Genomic DNA, 20,386 nt, shown 5'->3' with positions numbered 1-20,386 from the left:
TGCTGTTTTTAAAGCACATACTGTGTGGCATTCCGGTACCTACTTTTGTACCCATTACACTGACATCCCTGTGCTTTGTAATCCATTCTACCTTACAACGCAGCAGCATTTACCCACTGATTACCTCTAATTCCTCATTCAAGCCCAAACACAAATGATACATATTTGATGTCTTCAGAATATTACTGACAAATCAATATCTTTTCCTTATCATGTCCTTTATAATATATGGAGGACATTATAAATTAAAAGCATCAAAGTGTCAGAATTTGATTCTTTTTCCTCTCCGAAAAGAAAAATCCATCAATAATTTCTGTCTACCGCAAAACGTAGTCACAGCACACTGTCTAACCCTTCCTACTGCCTACCTTTGTACTCCCCCCTCTCTATTCAGCATCAGTACAAAGCTGGGAAAGGGAAGTGCAGGGGGGGGGGGTGAAGCAAAGAGAGGCTCTGGTAAAGCCACTCTGGTTCATAAGCATCATTTTACAAGTTAGTTTTAGAAGGAAGGAGGCCAGGGGCATAACTTTAGGGGGTACAGAGGTTGTGATTGCACCTGGGCCCAAGCGGTTTAGGGGGCCCATATGGTGTCACTTTCCCATATGAGAAGACTATTACTATACATTATAGTCGGGGGCCTGGCACAGACTTTGCACTGGGGCCCATCAGCTTCTAGTTACGCCACTGAAGGAGGCCATGGATAACAAATATGAGAATATTACCACATATATCTGCAGGTCATTACTGACCTACTGCATAAACTCTCATCAGTAGATAATCTACCAGAGGCAACCATCCTGGCCACCATGGATGTGGAATCCCTATATTCAAATTCATAATGGATATAATAATAATAAATAATAATAATAATTCCTTTATATAGCACACACAGATTACGCGGCGCTACACAGAGCTTGCAAAATCAGTCCCTGTCCCCATGGGGGCTCACAATCTACAGTCATGGCCAAAAGTTTTGAGAATGACACAAATATTATATTTTCACATGATCTGTTGCCTTCTGTGTTTTGTCAGATGTTTTTTTTTATCACATACAGAAATACAAGTGCAATCATATTATGAGTGACAAAAGCTTTTATTGACAGTTAGAATGAGGTAATGCAGCAAGTCAATATTTGCAGTGTTGATCCTTCTTCTTCAGGACCTCGTAATTTGTTGGTTTTTGTTTGACCACCGTCTCTTGATGATTGACCACAAGTTCTCAATGGGATCTGGGGAGTTTCCAGGCCATGGACCCAAAATCTCTAGTTTTGTTCCCTGAGCCATTTAGTTCTCACCTTTGCTTTATGGCAAGGTGCTCCATCATGCTGGAAAAGGCATTGTTGATCACCAAACTGCTCTTGGATGGTTGGGAGAAGTAGCTCTTGGAGGACATTCTGGTACCATTCTTAATTCATGGATGTGGTTTTAGGCAAGACTGTGAGAGCTGATTCCCTTGGCTGAGAAGCAACCCCACGCATGAATGGTTGCAGGGTGCTTTACAGTTGGCATGAGACAAGACTGGTGGTATCGCTCACCTTGTCTTCTCCGAACAAGCTGTTTTCCAGATGTTTCAAACAATTGGAGGGGGGATTCATCAGAGAAAATATGATGGGTTTTTTTGGAGAGAAATGGCTTCTTTGCTGCCCTCCTTGACACCAGGCCTTGCTCCAAGAGTCTCCGCCTCACAGTGCGTGAAGATGCACTCACACCTGCCTGCTGCCATTCCTGAGCAAGCTCTGCACCGCTGGTAGCCCGATCCTGCAGCTAAAACACTTTTAAGAGATGGTCCTGGCACAGTGTCCAGTGGTGTGATTCTTACTTAATCATGACAGATTGATCTCCAGCCCTGTCCTCATCAACACCCACACCTGTGTTACTGGAGCAATCACTGAAACAATGTTAGCTGCTCCTTTTAAGGCAGGGCTGAAATGAAGTTGAAATGTGTTTTGGGGGAAAAAGTTCATTTTCTAGGCAAATATTGACTTTGCAATTAATTGCTGTTAAGCTGATCACTCTTTATAACATTCTGGAGTATATGCAAATTTCCATTATAAAACCTGATGCAGTAGACTTTTAGCCATGACTGTAATCAATACCTGCTATACCTTCCTGGAAAAGGAAGGTATTGATTCTGATTCTGTGGAAAGGCTTACAAAATTTATCCTTACATATAACTGATTTGGCAAGCTCTGTGCAGCGCTGCGAAATCTGTGTGCGCTATGTAATTAAAGGAATTATTATTATTTTTAACTGGATACAATATGTACTTGCAGCACACAGGAAATGCAATGTGAAATAAAATGGCGCAACAATATTCTAATCTTTTCATGACTAAACTGAAGAGTGACTTTTTGACCACATGCACCACAAGACATCTAGCATACTATCGATTCATTGATGACATCCTAATTAGACAATCTAATCAATCTGACTCTTAACTATTAATTCAGTGATTTAAATTAATGTCATCAAAATACAGGACTATCAAATTGAAACATCATTAAACTATAAACCGATTGACCGCCCAACATAGCTCTGATAGGACAGTTTCCATCCCAAACACATAAATAACTCCCTCCTGTCTCCATTCAAGCAATAAGATACACCGGTATTTGCTCCAACACTACATACATAGATAAACACCATGCTAGCCTCCAGAATACATTTTTAAATCAGGTTCATCATCCAAGCACCATTAGAAATCAAATTGCCAATGACACCCAGATTCCAAGAAGTCATCTCCTACAATACAAGACAAAGAGAGAGAACTGCAATGCCCAGGAACATAACAACAGCCCGTGCTGCAGAGGGGCCCGGAATGGTCAGCTGGCCAGTCCCTCCCTTACGACAGATGTGCTTGGGGGTAGAAACAGCACAGAAGTAACGGGGGCCCGCAATGTAACCCGCACAGTCCCACCCACCAGCCTGCTTGCTGGCATGGACACCTTCCAGACACAGTCGCTGCCCCAATAGTTGCCCCCCTGCAGAGATGTCTGCAGGAATAGCCAACCGCACACCGTCCCGTTCCCACCTGCCGGCGCAGCCACTGGGCTTGCCGACCTTCTGCCTGCCCAGCAAAGCCGCCCACATGCCGGTTCAGCCTCCCGCCCACTGCAACAACTCACTTCCAGCCTGCCTGCACATGTATGTATATTTATATGTATATGCTGTATGTGTGTATCTGTTGTATGCGTGGTTATGTATATGTGTGGTTATGTATATGCTGTATGAATGTAAATGGTCTGTATGTATATTTATATGAGTGTATGTGGTATGAATGTGTATGTAAATGCTGTATGTGTGTAAATGCTGTATGTGTGTATATGCTATATATACTGTACGTATATATGATGTATATACTGTGTCTATGTGTGTATTTGCTGTATGTGTGTGTGCTGTTTATTATGTATGTATATGCTGTTTGTATGTATATGGTGTGTTTGTACTGCATTTATGTGTATATATGGCGATTTTATACTGTATGTCTAAGTATAGGATGCATATATACCATATGTATGTATATAATGTATACGTACAATACAGTATGTGCAAATTTTATTTATATATACTATGTGTGTATATGATGTGTATCAGTTTGTATATACTGTATTAATGTAGAAAAGTATATATGAGTATGTACATGTATGTATATTCACTGTTGGGCGCAGTGACTAAGCGTTCAGTGGATATATCCGCCGCTGAATTGATGTCGGCTCGGCTCTGGAACGGCATTTAACATGCCTTTGGGGGGTCTTTCCCCCACGATCCCCGCGCCGTTTTTGGGGGGCGCCAATCATTTCTATGGCAACTCTGGGGTCCGATCAGGATTGCTGGCAGTGCCTGAAAGATGCCGTCAGTGACGACATCTTAAAGGCACAGTGTCAGCCTATGCATGTGCATAGGCTGACACTGCTAATACCCTGCATACATAAGTATTGCAGAGTATTATCATGAACAAGCAATTAGATGATTGCTTGTTCTTGTCCCATGGTGGAAAAAGTAAAAAAGTAAAAAAAAATGTTATTCAATAAAAAATGAAGTTCTAAATTTCATCTCCATTTTGATTAAATTACTATGAAGATCTCAAGGGATTAACAATCTTCCTAAAAGCTGTTTCTGATAGTTTGAGGGGTGCAGATTTGAAAATGGGTTGATACATAGGGGGGTTTTTATGTTAATTATGTAAAATTTCATTCAAAACTGTATTTATCCCCAAAATGGTCATTTCTGAAGATACGGAAAATCGCTATTCGATTTGTAAGCCGCGTGACATCAAAATAAATTATCCAGACATTTCAAAAATTATGAAAATGTAAGTAGACATATGGGAAATGTTATTCTGCAACTTATTTAGGTGGTAAATCTATCTGCCTGAAAACACTTATTTTGAATGGCAAATTTTTCAAAAAATGTATAATTTTTTTTTTAAATAAACACAAAACTTATCATCCAACATTTACCACTAAAATGAAGTACAACATGTGGGGAATAAACAATCTCAGAATTGCTTTGATAAGTAACAGTGTTCAAAAGTTATAACCATATAAAGTGACGCAAGTCAGAATCCAAAAAATGGGGCTGAGCATTAGGCTACAAAATGGCTGCGTCCTTAACGGGTTGAAACCTCCGGCTAGGTAGCATATTGCTTTATGGGCACACACTATGGCATTAAAGGGAACTGGCACCATTTGAATTGTCATTTTTTAAAGGCTAAACAATATAAATTTTTTTTGGGCAATTTGAAAATGATTTTTTTACAATACTTGCATAAGGGGTTAAGAAATATGCTTCTCAGACCGTCTTCATAGCCGTGGACCAGATCTCAATCAAGTGACAATAAAACCTTCTGTCTCCCCAAGTGCTACAATGTTTACTGCTAATAGTATTTACTCTTTTCTCCTTACATCTATTGTTATCATTTTGTTTCACTGCAGCTCATTTGTTGTTGAAAGACAGCCCTGTATGCCGACGCACCCACAGAGGCCTCTGGTTTTGAAAACTGGTGTTCAGTTCACGGTGAAATTAAGGTAATGTATACTGTTTTGCCTACTTCATATAAAGATTTGTAATACAACTCTAGTGTCATATCATTTCCCTGAAAATAACAGTGTCCTACTCCTAAAAACGCACTAGGTCTTATTATCAGGGGGTGTTCTATTTTTCAATGAACAAGAATTCATATTTATAGTTGAACAAAAACATTATTAACACACTGTAGTCATGTTATTTCAAACAATCTCAATAGAGATGATGTGTAAAATCCTCAGTACTGCCATACCGTAGTATGGCAGTATATGGTAGGATCAATCAGACAACCTAGGGTTAAATTACCTTAGGGGATCTGAAAAATAGTAAAAGAGAAAACAAGGATTTTTTTCACATAGTTTATTTTGTCCCGTCTTTTGCTCTTCTATTAGCAGTTCCACCTCTTGTGACACTGAGTCAGCTAAGTGCGGGCGGTGCCCAAACATATGAAGCGCTCACCAACACACAGATTGGGATGAATACAACAGTAATACAGTACTTTATTATTGTAAATTACATAAAACCAGATAATTATATCCTAATCACTTAATTCTTATAATCATGAAAAGCAAACATCAATATATTTACCGGATATTGTAGCATCACTTCCCTATCTGGGGACCTCGACAGAGGAAGGCAGTTTCTCGGCTTGCATCACAGACAGAAGTGTGGAAAGTCCCTGCCCCCTGTTAAAATCCCCTTGCTTTTATAACATTTAATAAACAAAGGCATTATCTGTATTAGATACTTCCGCATCATCATTTTGTATCATATATGAACCCTTTGTGCTCAGAGCCAGTATTGGGGCCACTTCTTTTTAATATTTTTATTAATGACCTTGTAGTGGGTTTACACAGTCAAGATGATACTAAGCTGTGTAAATTATTACTGAGGCCGATAGAATAGCATTACAGAGGGATAGAGGGATTTGTGGAAGCTTGAGGAGTGGGAAGAGAAATGGTTGATGAGGTTGAATGTAGCTAAATGTAAAGTTATGCACTTGGGCCATGGAAACAAAAAAGTATAATTATGTTCTAAAGAGTCAATTACTTAGTAAAACTGGAGACTTGGGGGTACTGGTGGATTGTAAACATAAGGTTAATGACCAGAGCCAGGCAGCTGCTGCTTAAGCAAGTAAAATTATGGGATGTATTAAAAGAGGAATAGATTCTGTCCCCGTCTCCTAGTGCGCGCCGGCTCTGTAAAATTTAAAGGTCCAGCGTGCTGATAATTTGCGTTTGGCTGCCGTCTGCCCTAATAAATTGTGCCCTGTGTTCCCTGCCGGATCTTTGAGCCTTGTGCCTTAGAAAAAGCTTGTTCCCTATGTCCTGTGTGTTTATAGTGATTTCCCGTTGTGACCTCAATTCCGTTCCTGACTTTGGTCCGATGCCACCTGTCCTGACCTTCCGCTACATCCCTGACTCTGATCCTTTGCTGCCTGTCCCCGACTCCTTCTCTGCATCACGATTCTGCACCTTGCCTTGGTTACCTAAAATGTTATACTTTTTTAACCCGAATCCAATAAATTTTACAGAAATTTATATGGAAAGCACTTAAAGCTAGAGAAGCAGCAAGGATATTATATTTACCCTCTAACAGAGGAGGACTAAACAGCCCCTTTATCAAAGTCTAATATCAAGCGACACTATAAGACCAAATAAAATCCTGGTGGAACAATGACTGTTCAAAACAATGGATCAAATTAGAGACAAACTTATTGAACCAAACAAATCTTCAAACACTATTATGGCAAATAGCACTATCTAAGAAAACTCCTAAGAGTTTCTCTTCTACTATCAAAGCAGGACTAAACTTACCCTACTAGGGAACTTATCCCACTCAATCTAACTTGCTACCTTAAGAAACAATTCCAAAACTATTTCCCAAAATTGACTATACAAACTGGATGGCTTCGGTTACAACTGTAGTCAATGACATAGTCTCCAATGGCTCCTTTTTCTTATATTCCAAAACATCAGGGAAAAATATAATATCCCGAAAGAAGATTTTTAAAAATATCTTAGACTAAGAGAAATTATACAAAATAGCAAGATATCATCAAAGAAGCCCAAAAACTCATACAATGATTATTTTCACAATAGAGAAGTGAAAATAAATGGAATAAGTAAAGGATAAAAAGAACTACTCAACCAAATAGCAAAATTTTCTTTCCAAGAAAAATGGGAACATGAACTGGGCAGCATAAACAAGTGGCTGGGAACATGCGTTCTCAACAACAACCACTACAAATAAATGTGTTAACCACCAAGCAACTGCATGCAAATTAATATATAACTGGTATCTTACCCCATACAGATTAGAGAAAATGTATGCCAACACCCCAGACATTTGCTGGAGGTGCAAGGAAGAAAAAGGTTTGTTACTACATGTATGGTGGAAATACAAACCAATTCAAATTCTTTGGAATATAGTTTACAACAAACTCAGAACCATTATTCCATATCCCATATCCTGGGACCCAGGCGTTGCTGTTGCCCATAGGCCTAGAAGATATGCCATTACCACACCCCAAACTTATATACCACATACTAAACATGACTAGAAACCTAATCACAAAAAATTGGAAATCAACTACTTTATACGTCATATCATGGTAGGGCCCAGATATGGTAAGCTGCATCCAATTAGCATATGTAAATACGAAGGAAAAAAGGACGGATGCATATATACAAAATTAAACAAATCACGTTTTTATTATTTAATATATACAAAGACATACAATTTTAAAACACCATTAAAAGGTCCCTAAATGGACATACAAAAAACACAATCAGGCAGAGGTATGGGACTTGTGAATGAGGTGGTCATGATGAAAAAACAAAGGTGTGCCTAATGTATACACAGTACAGAATTACCTGTGTTATATATGGAGACCAGAGCAAAATATATAGAGTAAGGTACAAGTAACCGTATCAATAGGTATCTTAAATAAAGTGAATCATAGTACCTGGTCTCTATGAAGTCTATGTGGCCAAGGTTAAACTCGCCAAAAATAACATCAGGCACAATCTGAGTACATCATAAATGAATACAATACAAATTGCCAATCCCAACCTGTGTCTGGAGTAGGATGACCCGACGCGTGTCGCCTATCAAGTAGGCTTCATTTGTCCATTTAGGGACCTTTTAATGGTGTTTTAAAATTGTATGTCTTTGTATATATTAAATAATAAAAACGTGATTTGTTTAATTTTGTATATATGCATGCGTCCTTTTTTCCTTCGTATTTACAAATCAACTACTTTACCCACAATTAATGAAATAATGCATATAACATATAACCACTTCATATAACTAAATAAAGGGAAAATAATGGGCACTGTTAATATTTTTTATTTTTTACAAAGTTTTTATATTATATACTTATACGCGTAAGATTGTAATGCATGTCTATACTATCAATGTGTAAGAGTGCACCATTTTCCTTTAAAATAGAGCATGCAACACAATTCTGCATTATAAATGTGACGCACAGTCTGACTGTGCACCGGAACACCCTTATCAGTGCAGAATTCTGAAGGGATTTAATGAATTTGGACCTATGACTCACTATGACTATCTGCCTGAAAAGCAAAGACTTTAGAACTTTGAATATGGAGATTTTTTTCAAAATGTTTGCCAAATTTCCATCCCAAAAGATATCATCCAAATTTTTAACTAATGTGAAGTACAGTGGCCCACATGTATTAAAGCCCCTGCACCATTTTCTTTGTCTGACTTTGCACTTCTTCTTAGTAAAAAACTGCTTGCACAGTCTGATGTCCAACAGAATTGTGACTCTCTAGGCTTTTTTAGGGATTCAACAATGTGTGTCAGGTTCTGTCAGTCTCCAGCTAAAAAATCACTGTGACGATGACTTCTGGTGCAGCATAAGACTGTCAGCTCCTGCTTTAGACCTATTTTCAGTTGGTCAAAACTGTGCACCAGAATTTTGGGGCGTATGGATGACTTCCCACAAGCCACCAAACCACCAAAAGTGTGGCGCAAGTGCTTTTATAAATCCCTCCCTCTATGTTAAAGGTGCACCAGAAAAAAGTAGTGCAGGGTGCCAGATTCATGAAGAATGTTCGCCACAATTCATGAATCTTGCACATTTCACAGGCAAATTACGCCTATTGCACTGTTTTTGAGAAATGTGGCCCAGTGTTTCACAAAAAAACAATCTCAAAATCCCCTGGATATTTAAAGCGTTCCAAGGTTATAACCACTTATTGTAAAAAAATCGGGCTTGGTCTGAAAGCCATAAAGTGGCTAAATCTCTGCTCAATCTAAACAGCCATTGCTTAGTTACTTTAAAGGGGTATTCCAGGAATAGGAACGTCTGATAGAAAAACCCATGATACTATAGATAAATGAATATAAGAAAACCCGATGCTATTAGCCACAAAATGGAGCTTAAATAGTTTGATTTTATTATTCACAAAATTTGATGGCCCGGATCCTTTAGTTCTCAGTGACTCCTCCTACCTCTTATGCTCTGCCCCCAGTGATAATATAACAGACTGTCCTGCTCGGTTACCAAAAGTAATCATGTGTAACTGCCATCACTGCACATTCCACCTCCCTGAGATGACATCTCACCACAGCACCAGCTATACAGGATGCACTGCAACCAACAGAGTATAACCAAACTTAGTGGTGATCACATGACTTGCCCTGGCAGGTGCAGCACATGTGATGTAGACATGTGACCAGCAGCCATCTTCTGTGCTGTGTCTGCTCTGTGCAAGGAAAATCAACAGACTGATTAAAGGGCAAGTAGCATTTTAATTTTCCATTACACTGTATTCCCTTGAAGGAAACCTACCATTTGATTTTATGCATTATGACATAAACATACCTTGAGAATGTTGTAGCTACACTGATGCAGGATCAAATCTTGGTTAATCCCTGAGCTGAGTGGTTTTGTTGAAAAAACAATTATAACATTCAGGACCTTGGGAAAGCTGGATCAGCATGGCTGCCTAGATCACGGAGCTTGAAATTACAAATGGAGGTTAGTCAAGCAAGACTAATCAACCAGAGCTGGATCACTCATACACAGCAGCTGGGGGATGGTGCAATTGATTATTCTGTCTGGCATGGAGAAAAGTGATTGCATATTATCCTGCATCAGTGTACCTACAGCATTTTCAAGGTATGTTTGCTTCATAATGCATCAACTCAAATGGTAGGTTTCCTTTAAGCATTAATCAACTCCTCAAATCCTGCTCCATACCTTTTTACCTCCAAATTGTATGTCATTTTCCATATTTTTATTCTCTAAAAAAATACTTCTTAGTGACACTAACGATTACCTTTTTTTCTTGCAGACTGTTAGTAAAATTGCAAGAATTTAACTATCAACTGAAGGTTAAGGCAGTATTTGATAAGTAAGTATATTGTTTGCTATTCACCTAATATGGTATTAAAGAGGACCCTTGACCATCACAATCAATAAATGTTTCTATGCAGATTCTGATGCAATTTAAACTTTATTGCAAAATTGCCAAATATGTTTTTTTTTTTACATGTTAAAAAAAAATACCTTTTTCTGAAAAGTGCATTTGTTTATATGTTGCCCTATTTGGAGAGCTATAACATTTTTATTTTGTATTTAAAGTAGTGGTATTATGACTTGTTTTTTTGGGTATAGTTCAATGTGACAGCATCTGTGATAAGAGGTATAAATAAATGATAGACATATATGTATCCAGAGTAGTTACGGTCTAAGCCTCAATTTGTGACCTACAGTTATATATGATGCAAACAACGGTCCCATGGACCATTGTCTTTATCCCATAGCTATAAAAAAAAAACGGCAAGCCTCAGCAGCGGACTGTGAGAATCCATGTTGCTCTCTGGGGTTCTAAACAGTACCTGGGGGTAAAAAGAGCAGAAAGCAGAACAATTATACAATTTAGGGTACCTTAACACAGTTGTATGCGGCCGGGTGAGCATACCGCTGTGCGCAGGAGAGGAGACCGCGGACATGGCCGCACACACGGGAAAAGATAGAGCATGCTATATTTTTCCGTCTACCGCCGGCAAAAATGCCAAGCACCACGCTGTCATGCCCGGCTGTCTGCTCCATTAGTCTGACGGAGCGACAAGGGGTCCGACTGAGGTACGTGAGACCCCATCGAACCCCTCGTTTTTTGTGATCTGTGGGGGTCTGATCACTGAGACCCACACTGAACAACAAGTTAGGCCCCATCCCGTGGAACTTGTTCATATATATACTGTATAGATAGATCAATATATATTTAGGTTCTCATTTTAATTATGTATGTTTTCTTTATCTTTAGAGATGTCACTGAAAAAAATACAGTGAAAGGGTAAGTAATGGATTTATAATTTTTAAAGCTTGAATTATCTCCTTTATGGCTATGGACGATAGATGGTGCAGTTCTAATATTGCAGCAATGTCTAGACAGCTGGAAACCCAAGAGATTTTTATTACAACTTCTACTTTCTCCTTTCCTCACTACATGTATGTGGGGTTTATCAAATTCTTCAGACTCAGTAGACTCCTGCCCAAGACACCCTTCTTAACCCCTTCATGACTGGTGGTCACTGGTGCCTGAATGTCCAGGTCAATTTTATACGTTCTGCCTTGCACTTCCTTAAATGACGATATTGCTGGAAAAGCTTTACATATCATAACAATTTTTACTTCGTTTTTTTCCATGACATGGGAGACTTTAACATGATAGGATATATTTATTAAATACATATTTTTTTCTTTATAAAATGTACCAATAATTGACTACAAATGTAAAAATATAAGCTTTTTTGTCATTTTTCCAATTAAAGCTTTTTTAATAAGTAGTAACTTTTACACTACACACACTACATTTCCTGAAACACAATTCTGGGTCATGTTAAACAATATGGCAGTAGTATATAGGGATTTTAGACATCATCCATTACATGGGTTAAAATCAGACATCCTCGGGTTTCTGTAGTGTTTGTTGTGAAGTCATCGGGGGGGGGGGGGGGGCGGCGATCGGATCCAATATGGCGGTGCCCGCACGCTGCAAGGATTTAAATGCCTCCGGCTGCTTTACAGAGGTATTTACTGGGTTAACACCCACGATCGGTGCTGGTACGTACTGCGGTTGTTATCGGTGGGAGCCCTCTCCATAGAGTGGGAGCAGACTTGTGACGTACAGATACATCACGCGTCGGTAAGGGGTTTTCACATGTGATCAGTCGCCGGCTCCGGTTACATCTACGCCAGGCAGGGGCTGACATAGAATAAATTCTGTGCAGCACCCTGAAGTCTAAAGCATCTTGATCACTCTGTGAAAATGCTGCAGGGGGGTATGATAAATAGCCCTCATAATATTTAAATAAATCTATATTCTTATTTCCCAATAAATGAGTACAAAATCGCCACATGTAAAACATCACCGTAGGTGGCTCATTTGCCTTAGATTATACATAGCAGGACTGTTATGCACTATGGGATTCATTTATAATGGTTATTTTAATTTGAGAATTAAAGACCTTTTTTCACCTTTTTTTAAGTTCATTCACAAAATGTCCGACCATGGCCTGGTCATGATTTCGGTAAAAAAGAGTGAAGGGGGGAAATAATGTATTTTTAGGCTTAAGCCATACTGGATTCTTGAATCCCAAATAAACATGGAGGCAATTGTCTCCGATTTTTGGACTAGAAATGTAAAGCAAAATGATTGCCTGTTGGTTTGGGACGCTTTTAAAGCCTTCCTTCAAGGCTTTAAAAGCAAAAACATTGGGGCACATTTACTAAGGGTCCGCAGCCGCGAATCCGTCAGGTTTTTCCTGAATATTTCCTCTTTGCGCTGTATTTCACGGAATTGTGGCGCACGCGATCGATTTTTGGCGCAATCGCGCCGACTTTCGCGCGACAGAAATCGGGGGGCGTGGCCACCGGACAACCCGAAGGATTCGGAAAAACCGCAGAATTTAAAAAGCCATTTGTGTCGCAAGATCAAGCACTCACATACACCAGAAAAAAGCAGGTAAACTTCGGCGGACCTCAGCGCAGCAGCGAAACATGGTGAATATCGGCGCACGGACCTTAGTGAATCCCAGCAGAACCCGAATCAGCGTCGGAGAACCCGCCGCTGGATCGCGACTGGACCGGGTAAGTAAATGTGCCCCATTATCTATGCTAGAAAAAGGTTTGGGGCTAGAGAAAGTCTTTTTAAATTTTTCTTGTGAATAAAATAGATATAGGGTTAATGAAGCCAGGGCTCAGCTCGATGAGTTTTTAAAACAGAAGGCCCAACGCAAGGGTTTTTTTCCAAGGACAAAAACATTTCGTTGAAGGAAGCAAGTCTGGTAATCTCGGTTATCTCGGCTATTAGGGTTGAAGAGGGAGTCATTAAAAGTACTCCGGGACAAATTGTACAGGTGTTTGGCAGGTTTTTTTCAGATCTGTATAGTTCTCAAATTGCTATGCAAGAGAAGGAGATTGAAGATTTTTTAGGGAAAGTGCCATTTCCAGTTATATCCAATCTCATAAAGAATTTCTGGACTCTGACTTGACGCTTGTAGAAATATATAAAGATATAAAAACGTGCTGATGGATACGTTTAGGGATGGGTTTGATCTAGGATTAGTTTCTAGGACGATGGCAGAAGCCAATATTACCTTGATCCTATCGTCCCATATCCTTGTTAAAATTCTAACCTAAGCACTCACACTTCGACTATGAAAAGTAGTTCAGGAGATTGTGCATAGGGACCAGAAGGGGTTTATCACTGACAGGATAGGTTAATGTATTTTTAGGCTATTCTCGGCCATAGAAAGGGGTTGGACCCCCGCTCCATACTGTCGCTGAAAGCCGTTAAAGCGTTTGACAGGGTGGAGTGTTTGGGTCTAACCTTTTTTAAGGGATACTATCTGGCAGTTCAAATTGGCAACTTAACTAGATGGTAAATGAATAGGGTAGTTGGCAGGGGCGCACCTGCCATGAGGCGAGTTGAGAATCTCGCCTCAGGCGGCGCGCCACCTGCTGGACGAGGGGCGGTATTGTGCGCCCGGCCATCCATGCTACCACCCGCCAGTCTGCCTATGCTGCCGCTGGAACCCCCACCCGTGCTGCCGCCAACCGGACCTTGCTGCCGCCCGCTGGCCTGTCCTGCCGTCCACCTGACCACCATCCCAGGCTGACACCCCCGCTGCTCTGTTCCGCTCCGCCCCCCCCCCTCTCCTCCACTCTGCTCCGTTCCGCTCCCTCTGTCCCGTTCATATCCGCTCTCCCCCTCCTCCGCTCGGCTCCCCCTTCTCCTCCACTCTGCTCCGCTCCTTCTGTCCCTTTCATCTCAGCTTCCTCCGCTATGCTCCGCTCCGTCCTCCCCCCCTCCTCCGCTCCGTCCTCCCCCTCTCCTCCACTCTCCTCCGCTCCCGGCCTCCTCCGCTCGGCTCCCCCCCTCTCCTCCACTCTGCTCCGTTCCGCTCCCTCTGTCCCGTTCATATCCGCTCTCCCCCTCCTCCGCTCGGCTCCCCCTTCTCCTCCACTCTGCTCCGCTCCTTCTGTCCCTTTCATCTCCGCTATGCTCCGCTCCGTCCTCCCCCCCTCCTCCGCTCAGTCCTCCCCCTCTCCTCCACTCTGCTCCGCTCCGGGCCTCCTCCGCTCCGCTCCCCCCCTCCTCCGCTCGGACCCCCCCCCCTTGTACGCCCAAGCCCCCCCCTCCCCCGCTCCTGGAGAATAAAAGAAAATAAAGTAAGTTTATCTGTTTATATGTATGTGATGTGTCTATGTATGTGTGTATATGTATGTGTATATGTATGTGATGTGTGTATGTAATGTATATATATGTATATGTATGTGATGTGTCTATGTATGTGTGTATATGTGTACATGTATGTGATTTGTGTATGTAATGTGTATATGTATGTGATTTGTGTATGTAATGTGTATATGTATGTGATTTGTGTATGTAATGTGGATATGTATGTGATTTGTGTATGTAATGTGTATATGTATGTGATTTGTATGTGTATATGTATGTGATGTGTATGTGTATATGTACGTGTTTATATGTGTATATATGTATTCCGTATGCATTTTATACTACATGGTGGCACGTTGTATGCGGTTTATTCTACATGGCGATACGCTACATGCATTTTATACTATGTGGCGATATGCTGTATGTATTTTATACTACATGGCGATATGCTGTATGCATTATATACTACATGGCGATATGCTGTATGCATGTTATACTACATGGCGATATTCTGTATGCATTTTATACCACATGGCGATATTCTGTATTCATTTTATACTACATGGCGATATGCTGTATGCATTATATAGTACATGGCGATATTCTGTATGCATGTTATACTACATGGCGATATGCTGTATGCATTATATAGTACATGGCGATATTCTGTATGCATGTTATACTACATGGCGATATGCTGTATACATTTTATACTACATGGTGGTACGCTGTATGTATTTTACACTACATGGCAATACTCTGTATGTATTTTTTACTACATGCCGTATACGCTGTATGCATTTTACACTACATAGCAATATGATGTATGTATTTTATACTACATGGGGGGACGCTGTATGTATTTTATACCACATGGCAATATTCTGTATGCATTTTATACTACATGGTGGTACGCTCTATGCATTTAATACTACATGGCGGTATGCTGTATGCATTTTATACTACATGGTGGGATGCTGTATGTATTTTATACCACATGGCAATATTCTGTATGCATTTTATACTACATGGTGGTACGCTCTATGCATTTAATACTACATGGCGGTATGCTGTATGCATTTTATACTACATGGTGGTATGCTGTATGCATTTTATACTACATGGCGGCATGCTGTATGCATTAAATACTACAGGGCGGTACTCTGTATGCATTTTATACTATATGGCGGCATGCTGTATGCATTAAATACTACTGGGCGGTACTCTGTATGCATTTTTGTGTTGCTTTATTTTCACACCAAACCAATATGATGGATCTGGTCCTGACACTCCCTGAAATATCACATATATGGGCGGGGGGGGGGGGGGCGTCTCTCTATGGCTCGCCTCAGGCAGCAGACAGGCTTGGTACACCCCTGCTTATTGGTAATAAAATCTTAATGCAATTATTAAAAAGAATAGTTGTGATATTTGGTATAATGTTCTAATAATGCTGTAAGCTCTATCTCCATGTTTAAATATTTTATCTTTTGTTGTAACAATTGTACTATTGAAAAAGGACTTAAAAAAAGACCTTTTTTCACTTTTCGTAATGTTAACTCCAAATAGAAATATGAAATGAAATATGAAAATAAATACTTCATTAAAAAATATTATTAAAAAGCAATGGCCTTCTCCCTAGGAGGTTTCTTTCCATGGCTACTATGTTAAAAAAAAAATCAGTTTGTATCAGTTTGTAACTTAATGTATATGCAACTCACTGATGTAAGTCCAATGATAGTAATGGGGTCCAGTATATGGATTATTTACTGCCTCCTTGTTTCTGATTGACAGGTATCACTGCTACAACAAGCTACTATGTGGAACAGTGAAAGAGAGCTCTTTTACATCATTGTTCACTTCAGGTCATGTAACCAAGGTGATCTAAGGTCCTGTGACATTTGCAATGTCTACCACATGTATGTATCTGATCACATGAAATCACAGCATGCATCCATGAATGAATGGGGAACAATAGAAGTCAATGGAGGCATGCTGCAATTATGCTACGATACTGCCATGTGATCAGATACATACATGGGGTATACGTTGCAAACATAACTGGGTAAAGGACCGTAGATGACATCACCTTGGTCAAATGACATGCTAAGGAGAGGCATGGGACATGCACTAGCTGTATTTATGAAAATGTGGTGACAGGTTCCCTTTAACAATTGTTAGTTTTAACTAACCCTATGTGTCAAGAAAAAAAAAATGATGGCTCTTGAACCACTGCATCTGCAAATTTGCAAATGCCTGATTTTGCCTTGTCATTCTTTGAATTTTCCATGATTCTGTGCCTAAAATGGTGAGTGTGACGTAAAGCTCTCTTGTTGGTGGTCTTAGTCATTATGTATGCTAAAAAATTATTATTTTAGTTTAGGCTCCTCAATTGCTCTTTTACTCCTATTGTATTATGAGCTAAAAATGTATGGCCACATGTACTGTAAGATTTTTGTTAAATTAGGAAATAAGGCCATAATAAGTTGAGAGTTGACAATATTTTTGCAGTTGCATGAGCTAGGAAAAAATATTGGGAATTAAAATGGCACATTCATCTGAAAATTGTGATTTTCTTTTTTTAATGGATACTAGCCTTGGTGTATTACATTTTGCAAAATATCTGATTAAACATTCTCCCTATAACTCTTAATAAATTTTTTCAAGGGTATAATTTACAAAATTGGGTCACTCTTGCCATTTTTTTAATGTAATAGTACCTCCGTGATTTTGTAAATATAACGCCTGAAAACTGTTCCAGAAAAGTCTACCCTCTCTTTCCCTTTCAAGCCCCGCCATGTGTCCCTATACATAAATACAAGAGGAAAAAGGGAGGGAAGAAGAATATCATAGACAATAAATAATAATAAAAACACCAAAGTAGGCAAAAAGATTACTCTCCTATCTTTACCCCTGGCTACATGCAATCCATTGTTTGACTACTCATTTTACATGGTTCCCTCAGCAGATATGCGGTCTTCCTTTATGGAAACCATGTAATTGGTTGTACGTTCACAATCGTCTATATGCAAACAGATTGTTTGAATATAAAGTGGTACAGATGACATTACAGTGTTTTATTAATGTACATATAGCTTGGTTTTATGATATTTTTAAAACTGATGGTAAAATATTCCTTATTATTTATAATTTATTTTCTTTTTTGTTATGTAATTTTAAGGTTCCGGAAATTTAATATCTTAGGTACACACACAAAAGTGATGAATATGGAGGAATCAACAAATGGGTCTTTAGCAGCTGAATTTAGGCATTTGGTAAGTTATCTTGCGTACAAATGGTTTGATTTTGTATTAAAACAGAGGGGGTTATTTATCATACGTTGGCGCTCATGCTTGTACGTGAGCCCTGCCACCCCACCAGAGTAGCCGAATACATCAAGAGGCTTAGGCCCTACCTGCCGTAGAAATAGGTGCAGCATCAGATAGAAACGCCTCACTCCGGACCACTTCCGCGCTGCCTGCTCCCCCTTCACGACCCTCCACACTCCCCGGGTGTGTTCTTAAATAAACTGTTCAGTAGAAAGAAGACAAAAACTCTGTTTAACAGCTAATGGAGGCATAAATTAAAAAGTGGTAAAGCAAAAAACATGGGCCAAAATGGGGTGCTGGCTTCCAAAGGAAAGGTGATAAAATAGGAAGAGTATCTACATCAGCAGTAACCACTGATTCAACTTATTTAAAGGACACTAACTCTAATCAGGTCTCTGTAACTATATATCACCACTGCCTGTTAAAGAAGCTCACAAGGTTTCCATCCCAGCCTTTATTTAGTTAATTCATACATTAATCATTGTAAAATAATATTTTCTTTATTATGTAAATGAAGCTGGGCACTTGAAGAGAGAAAGTGATGTGTGAAAGCCTCCCCTCTCCTTCCCCTTCTCATGCCTGTGTGTAATGTATAGTAGAGCATTGCTAGTGTTTATGCTTTATCTGCTGACATGCTGTGTTCTCCCATTCACATGTGTGAGACACAGACATCAGCTACACTAGTGCCTGACATGCTCTGTTCTGCTATTCACATATGAGAGACACAGACATAAGCCCGTCTTTTAACACAATGTCCACACTAGATGCCCCTTTAATGAAATGGCCACTGCAGGTCCCCATATAATGAAATATCCACTGCATATCCCTCTTTAGAGAAATGTCCATTGCAGAGCTTTCCTTTATAGAAATGTCCCAGCAGAGCCCCCCTTTACAGAAATGGCCACAACAGAGCACCCCTTTAATGAGATGTCCACTGCAGAGCCCCTCTTAAATAATTATCCACAGTAGAGCCCCCTTTACAAAAGTGGATAATGCAGAGCCCCCTGAAAAAAATAACTTTATACTCACCCCTTTGGCTCCAACCTTGTGCCCTGAGGCCTAATCTCCTCTGCCTGACAACACCACTTCAGCCTGTACTTGCCCCCTTTAATGAAATGTCCACAGCAGAGCCCCCCTTTAATGAAATGTCCACTGAAGATGTCCCCTTTAATAAAATGTCCACAGCAGAGCCCCCTTTGCAGAAATGTCCACACCAGAGTCTCCCTTTACAGAAATCCCCACAGCAGAGCCCCCCTTTAATGAAATGTCCACAGCAGAGCCCCTTTACAGAAATGTCCACAGCAGAGCCCCTTTAATGAAAGTCCATAGTAGAGCCCCCTTTTAAAGAAATGTCCACAGTAGAGCACTCTTTAATGAAATGGCCACTGCAGGACCACCATTTGATGAAATGTTCACTGCAGGACCCCTTTAATGAAATGTCAACTGCAGATTTCCCCTTAAATGAAATTTACACTGCAGAGCCCCCTTTAATTGAATGGCCACAGCAGAGGCTCCTTTAATGAAATGGCCTCAGCAGAGCCCCCCTCTAATGAAATGACCACAGCAAAGGCCTCCCCCCATAAATGAAATGTCCACAGCAGAGCCCCCTTCAATGCAATGGCCACAGCAGAGCCCCCTTTAATGAAATGGCGACAATAGAAGGCCATTCTTTAATGAAATATCCACAGTAGAATGACATGGCCCCTGCAGGCCCCTCCTATAATGAGATACCCTTCAATGCAGAGGCTCCTTTAATGAAATACCCTTTTTCAAAATTATGACTGCCCTCTACTGATAGTAAGCACAGAACACTTATATAAAAGGAAGGGAACATCGTTCACAGAAAATGGTGGATAAGGGGGGATCCTAAGTCAAAAGACAAATGCGTAGTGGGTACAAATTAAATATACATAAATATAGTCAAGCATGCAAACATAGAAAACAAAGGCACTTAAAGTATAATGGAGCGCCAGCACTCGAGACATTCTTATTGGAGCTAGCCAATGTGTACCTGATTCTACAAAAGTATGCTTAAATGTGGACTCTTGTTTTATTGGATACATCAGATCTAATAAGAAAAATACTCCATACTGTATATCTTGGGATGAAAATGACATTTTCATCACAATGGACATCTCTTCATTATTTACTAATACCAACTGCCTGGGATAGTAAATAACTCCTCTTAGAGTATTACAGATGATGTAAGCGTCACAAGTGAAAACATATTACCCTACACATAAGCTTCCTTATACTAAAAATGATCATAGCACAATGATGCTCCAGTCACAACCAGAGCTGCAG

At 40.0% G+C, this 20,386-nt stretch overlaps 1 protein-coding gene across 1 annotated transcript in view; it reads left to right on the top strand.

The window, feature by feature from the left end:
* STAT1 (signal transducer and activator of transcription 1) overlaps positions 1-20,386 on the top strand; it is a 176,087-nt gene that overhangs the window by 104,069 nt on the left and 51,632 nt on the right. The window contains exons 10-13 of the mRNA XM_072120887.1: positions 4,935-5,027; positions 10,359-10,418; positions 11,334-11,363; positions 17,935-18,028. Of these exons, the coding sequence (XP_071976988.1) occupies positions 4,935-5,027; positions 10,359-10,418; positions 11,334-11,363; positions 17,935-18,028 (277 nt within the window). The remainder of the gene's footprint in view (positions 1-4,934; positions 5,028-10,358; positions 10,419-11,333; positions 11,364-17,934; positions 18,029-20,386) is intronic.

The sequence above is a fragment of the Engystomops pustulosus genome, chromosome 8 (genome assembly GCF_040894005.1).
Source record: "Engystomops pustulosus chromosome 8, aEngPut4.maternal, whole genome shotgun sequence".
Classification (NCBI taxonomy): domain Eukaryota; kingdom Metazoa; phylum Chordata; class Amphibia; order Anura; family Leptodactylidae; genus Engystomops; species Engystomops pustulosus.
The sequence above is the reverse complement of the archived record's forward strand: the minus strand, read 5'-3'. Positions and strand labels throughout refer to the sequence as shown.